The sequence below is a fragment of the Bos javanicus genome, chromosome 16 (assembly GCF_032452875.1).
Source record: "Bos javanicus breed banteng chromosome 16, ARS-OSU_banteng_1.0, whole genome shotgun sequence".
NCBI lineage: Eukaryota > Metazoa > Chordata > Mammalia > Artiodactyla > Bovidae > Bos > Bos javanicus.
This window is the reverse complement of record NC_083883.1, coordinates 54,941,655-54,948,394: the sequence shown is the minus strand read 5'-3', so window position 1 is coordinate 54,948,394 and position 6,740 is coordinate 54,941,655. Positions and strand designations below refer to the sequence as shown.

Here is a 6,740-nt window from a genome sequence, read left to right as displayed (position 1 = left end):
GGAAATAATGAGCCTCTTGATGAAGGTGAAAGAAGAGAGCGAAAAAGCTTAAAATTTAACATTCAAAAAATGAAGATCTTGGCATCTAGTCCCATCACTTCATGGCAAATAGATGAGGAAACAAAGAAAACTGGTGGTTCAGTCAATAAGTCATGTCTGACTCTATCAACCCCCTGCACTGTAGCCTGCCAGGCTCCTCTGTCCATGGGATTCTCCAAGCAAGAATACTGGAGTGGCTTACCATTTCCTTTTTCAGGGGATCTTCCTGACCCAGAAATGGAACCCAGGTCTCCTGCATGGCAGGTAGATTCTTTACTTGCCTGCAGCTACGAGGGAAACCCATACTTTATTTCCTTGGGCTGCAAAATCACTGAGATGGTGACTGCAGCTATGAAAGTAAAAAAGCTTGCTTGGTCCTTGGAAGAAAAGCTATAACCAATCTGGACAGCATATTAAAAAGCATAGACATTACTTTGCTGACAAAGGTTCCTATAGTCAAAGCTATAGTTTTTCCAGTAGTCATGTATGGATGTGAGAGTTGGATCATAAAGAAGGCTGAGAACCGAAGAATTGATGCTTTCGAACTGTGATGTTGGAGATGTTTGAGAGTCCCTTGGACTGCAAGGAGATCCAACCAGTCAATCCTAAAGGAAATCAACCCTGAATATTCACTGGAAAGACTGATGCTGAAGCTGAAGCTCCAATATTTTGGCCACCTGATGGGAAGAGCAGACTCCCTGAAAAAGACCCTAATGCTGGGAAAGAATGAAGGCAGGAGGGGAAGGAGATAACAGAGGATAACATGGTTGGATGGCATCACTGACTGGCTGGACATGCATTTGAGTAAGCTCCAGGAGTTGGTGATAGACAGGGAAGCCTGGCATGCTCCAGTCCATGGGGTGGCAAAGAGTCGGACACGACTGAGCAAATAAACAACAGCAAAAGCAAGCAGTTGCCATAAGAAGGACGTGGTTAGGTTCAAGTTAACTAGTTCACTTACCTCCCCTTGGTAAGTTCTCAAACAGCCTATAGGACCCACCATCAGTGCCTCTCAGTCTTGGAAATGTCTGGCTTCCCAGGGCTCACAACTTTCCCTGCCCTCACATTCTCAGATTTAATCTTTTCATGTCAGTTTTCTCTGCTGATCCCATCTTTATGGAAAGAAACGCTCTCAAAGTTAACAGTTTCCTTTTTAATTTCTAAACCCCACCAAAAGTCTTTTAGTTTCCCTCCTCCTCAAGAGGGGGAAAAAAAAAAAACCAGACAAAACTTATTTTATTCTGTTTGGGTCATTCAGAGTCCCTTTAGGAATGACCCCCTCCACACTGCCTAGACCACACCCTTGCTCCTTACTGTGATTTTGAGTCAGCTATTACAGAGAAGCCCTGACTTAATCCCAGAAGACCAAGCACATTTCCAATTGCATTTCCCTTTAATAGGTTCATGATCTGCTGTTTCCAGTGTAAAACAAAAGTCACAACTTGATGTTGCTGCTTAGTCGCTAAGCTGTGTCTGACTCTTTTGTGACCCCATGGACTATAGACCACCAAGCTCCTCTGTCCATGGGATTTTCCAAGAAAGAATACTGGCTTGCCATTTCTTTCTTCAGGGGATCCTCCCAACCCAGGGATGGAACCCGAGTCTCCTGCTTGGATTCTTTGCCACTGAGCCACCTGGGAAGCCTCAGTCAGTGACCCAATTAGAAGAACTCAATCAGTGTTCATAGAGTGAATCCATGGCTGAGACTTTGACTCTCCTCCCCCAGTGTATCCCTCCTGAGTGAATATCTGATTCAATTAATCCATCTGACTAAAGGCAAAGATCCAATCAGGATTTACCTAATGGACATATGAAAATCTAATCAGGCATCACTTTCTGATTAGATAGTAGCAGTTGGACAGGGGGAAGATGTGATTAAAAAGGCCTATAAAAACCTGAGGAATCAAAGAAGAAGTCCAGAAACTTCTTTCTCTGGATTCGCTGCCTGTCTTCTCCAAGCTACTTGGTGGCTTCTGCACCAGATCTGACCTCTGAGCACCGTTCAACCCCAGCAGAGCTGGTAAGTTACAGACCTCAGCAAAAGACCCCTCATCTTACCTATGGTCAGCAGGTTTCCACTGGTGGTATGCAGCAATGGTGTCAGGGAGATTGCTTTCTTTTCAGATGTGTACATGTAAGGCTTTGGTTTTACCTCTAAGTGTAATTTTGCCTCAATCCCAAACATTTTGATATGTGCTTTCCTTTATATCATTTAAAAATATCTTAACCAACAAGATTTCCTTTTTTAATGAAAACGTCTAATTTTTTAATTAAATTGTTTTAATTGGAGGATAAACATCCATATTTTTGAAATTTTATTTCTTGACATTAAAAATATTCAGTTTGTGCAAATGGCATTCATTTAAGGAGTCTGTTTCATCTTTCTCAGCCTGTTAACTGTGGGAAATAAGGATGGAGGCTGTATTGGACTACATGATGCTCTTCTTCCCATAGTTTTAAGGCTCTAAGTGATTTCAATATTTTCCCCCTAAAAGATGGATCCTAACCTTCAGTTCTTGGTACCACTTCCCACTGAAACATGATTAAGCAAAGCAGTGAATGGAAATGGATGGACCAGTGGTTGGGTTTCTTCCTTCTTGATCCTTAAGAAGTGCTTGTTCTGGTACCCATAAGGGCAGAGCTATGCCACTATGCCCACTAAGCCCAGAGTGAAATTTTGAAAAACTAAGGCTCTTCTCAATTGTCAGAGCAGAGACTTTATCTCTGAGTTGGTTCCTCTAAAGGGTGGGGAGACATATAAAGTGATATTCATGCTTACCTGAGAAAGATGCCTTCTTCTCTCCAAGTTTTTACAGGATTCCTTTAGGAGCAGATTCAGGATGAGTATCCGGAAACCCCTGAGACTCCTGAACCTGGCAAGAAAGAGCCTACTAACCGATGAGGCCTTGACCATTTCTACTCTGGAGCATCTGCCCATCGAGCTCTTCCCCCCACTCTTCATGGAAGCGTTCTGTGGAAGACACAGAAAGACCTTAAAGGCCTTGGTGCAAGCCTGGCCCTTTGTCCGCCTGCCTCTGGGGGGCCTGATGCAAATGCCTCATCTGCTAACGTTACAAGCAGTGCTCGATGGACTTGATGTCCTGCTCACACAGAAGGATCGTCCAAGGTGAGTCAGATGCAGGTAATCTGGTAGGATGTGAGCAATCCCAAACAGACAGCTGAAGACAGGAAAGTAGATGGCACATGGATGGGCCAGTGACTTCTGATGATGCCAATGAAGAAACACAGAGACTTGGCCATTGCTGAGCTCACTTTGGGAAATGCCTTCCAGCAGTGTAGGAGTGCCTGAGATGCAAGGAAATCTGAAAGTACAAGCCCCAGCCTCCCCCCAGGGATGTTTAAGGCCACTAGAAGTAGAAAGCTAAGGAAAATGGAAGAGGAAAAGAAGATGGAGGAAGGTGAAGCAGAGAGGGGAGAGGACAAGGCAGCACGTGATGTTGGGAATTTGAAGTAAAAACTCATGTGGGAAGTCCGAGTGTTGCCTAAAGTTTGTGTGGATATTATTAAAACCATCACTGCCAACCTGTTGTTTCCCCACAGGAGGTGCAAACTGCGTGTGCTGGATTTAAGGAATACTGGCCAGGACTTCTGGAGAATGTGGTCTGGATCCAGCATCCATGTGTCCTCAAGCTTTTCAATGGCACCAGGGGCTGAGGACAGGTTGAGGACCGAGCAGCCCTTGGCTCCCTTCGAGGTGTTCATAGAACTTCACCTCAAGGAAAGGAGCATGGATGGATTTCTCACCTGCCTTATGAGATGGGTGGAGCAGAGGAAAGCGTCCATACACCTGTGCTGTAAGAAGCTGAGGATTCTTTCACTTTCCATGGATAAAATTATGAAGGTCCTGAGCATAGTGCAGCTGGACTGTATCCAGGAGGTATACGTGGATCGCACCTGGCATCTGTCCACCCTGGCCACATTTGCTCCTCTCCTGGGCCAGATGAGCAATTTGCAGAAACTCCTCATCTCCCACATCCACATGCCTGATCCTGAGGAGCAGGAGGAAGAGCACATTGTCAGAATTACTTCTCAGTTCCTAAGGCTGCACCACTTCCGGGATCTCCATCTGGAATCCCCCTTCTACCTTGAAGGCTGCCTGGACCAGATGCTCAGGTGAGTGTGCACCACTGACCAGGTAACAGTGAACCCAACACTAGAATATCAAATGCACCGTCCCCTTTGCTGCTCCATTGTGAACTGTGGTATCACATAACCACCCAAATCTAGGTAGGGGTCCAAACTGGGAGGAGGCTCTGGAAAGGGACACTGTGCTGGAAACTATAGACTAGGGGTTAGAATCTAGGGGATGGTTATTTGGTTTCTTCTTAGGAAGAGTTATCTTTTCTAGGTGACTTAGGATAATAGGTAAGGGCATTGAACACAGACAACTCCAACAGCCCTGAGCATTTCTAAACTGAAGCTCTGGGTTCTTCAGCTTTCTGATCAGGATGAGCCTATCTCAAATTCCCTGTCTGTAAAAGGATATTTTTGCTCCAGATACGGTAAATAATATATTGGAAATGCATGATTCTGTAGATGATGGTAATAGGGCAGGTGTCAAAGGGATCATAAAAATTAGAAGCTGGTTTGCAGATAAAGCAGGGATATAAGTGAGCCCCACAGGCTGGCATTCTCAGTGGATGCTGTGGGATTTTGCCCAGGTTTGTCCTCTATGCAAGTCACCCAGGAGCCTCACCTGCCTGAGATGGATGTCTGGGGCCAAAGTGTGTTCAGAAGGAAGCCTGGGTAGGAAGCATTTTAAGTATATCTCTTACTATTAACTTTCAGCGATGTCCAATCTTGATTGAGACAAGATGTCAAGCTCTCCTCTGAGTTTGTTCTAGTCCATTCCATTATCTTCATTCCTCTTCATAAGGAAGCAGAGAACATTTTTCTCTGAGTAATGAGGAGAGAGAGGTTTTGAGACTCTATGTACTTGACCTGGTCACACAAAAAAGGTGAAATGACTGGCTGCAATGAGATTGGCCATTCTGAGTATTAATCCTTATCAGATGATCAGTTCAAATCTGGGCTTGGGCAGATCACTTGTCTCTCAACTTGCAATCAACTTCCACCTCAGTTTCCAATACCTAATTCCTCTCTTTCTCCCCAGGTGCCTGATGACCCCATTGGACAACCTTGGGATTACTCGCTGCCTGCTTACAAATTCAGACCTGACCCATCTGTCTCAGAGTCCAAACATCAGTCAGCTAAAGGGCCTGGATCTGAGTGGGGTCACCATGACCTACTCTAGTCCTGAGCTCCTCCCAGCTCTGCTGGAGAAAGTTTCAGCCACCCTCCAGGAGCTGTACTTAGAGCAATGTGGTATCAGGGACTCCCACTTGGAATCCATTCTGCATATCTTGAGCCGCTGTTTCCAGCTCATGTCCTTCAGTCTGCATGGGAACCTCCTCTCCATGGCCATCCTGGAAAAGCTGCTGCGACACACCTCTGGGCTGCCCAGGTTAAGTCAAGAGCTATACCCTGTCCCTCAGGAAAGTTTCAGCTCTGATGGGATCCTCCAACCCAGGAGACTTTCCCAGTGTCAGACTGAACTGGTTGAGATCCTGGAGGACTTGGGACATCCCAGGACCATCTGCATTAGCTTCATGCCCCTGTCCACCCTGTGGAGATAACACATTCTATCATCCTGAGCCCATCATATACAGTGATAACACCTTTGCTTAGTCCATAGCATCAGTGGAAAGCTTTCTTCTGAGCACTTGGAAACTGAAATCTAGGACAAGACACATCATGAAAGGGAAATAAGCCATGGTTTCAGATATCTGCTCAATGTGAATGTGAAAAGGAAAGGTGATCCTGCAGGGAAGCAGGATTGCAGAGGGAAATACTGTCTCCTGGAATAGGAATGCTTGTAGAGTCAGAACTAAGAACCTACATTTCTTTAGGTGGATTTGAGCTTGAGATTCGCATGTTGGAGTAATCCCTGGGAAGATGGCTGTAAAGAAATGGTCAGAAATAAAGAGTCCCTCATTGTAAATGGATTGCTGGTGTTCATGATGTATTTTTCCTGATTTTTCAGTTCATATCAGGGAAATCTCCAGACATTGATTAAAAAAAAAAAAAGCACTGAGTTGTCTATGATCCCAAAACCTTACCATTCCCACCAGGTCTTTATTCAACCTGGTGCATCTCTTACCTCCTTGCTTACTTCTGGAGCTGTTCAGTGGGGTAATATACACACAGAGAAACAGACTCAGTGGCCAGTGAGCCACTCCAGTGCAGACCCCAGGCAGGCCTCTCACTGCTGACTCAGGCCATGACCCTGGACATGAGCAGCCTTCTTGGTTGTCCTGGTCCCTCCATAACTTTCAGTTACTGACCTTTTTGTGGGGGTGGAAAGGGTTTTACTGAAAGAGGCATGGCTCCCAATTCTGGAAGGGGTCGTCCACACTGCAGATAAGCTAAACTTCTGAGCCTTGCTGACCTATTACCCATGGTGGATAATGATCCTTCTTGAATTAATCTATTGACTGGGGAAGTTACATAATTTCCTTTAGCAAAATACTAAAATCATAGAGGCATGTAACATGGTTTCAGTGTTTCTATACCTCATCAAAAATCCTTTCAAGGATTACATTATATTAATGAGAAATTGTCTTTATCTCCATAAAATCCCCTGTCTCTCTCTATTACAGAAGTCTATAATAGCATGTTTT

General features: G+C 44.9%; 1 protein-coding gene across 1 annotated transcript; it reads left to right on the top strand.

Moving 5' to 3' along the window:
* The first annotated feature begins 2,870 nt into the window (after positions 1-2,870).
* LOC133227360 (PRAME family member 8-like) lies at positions 2,871-5,696 on the top strand. The gene is made up of 3 exons (XM_061381803.1): positions 2,871-3,166; positions 3,601-4,173; positions 5,174-5,696. Exons 1-3 carry the CDS (start codon positions 2,880-2,882, stop codon positions 5,694-5,696), a joined length of 1,383 nt encoding a protein of 460 aa, XP_061237787.1. The 5' UTR covers positions 2,871-2,879.
* The last annotated feature ends 1,044 nt before the right edge of the window (positions 5,697-6,740 follow it).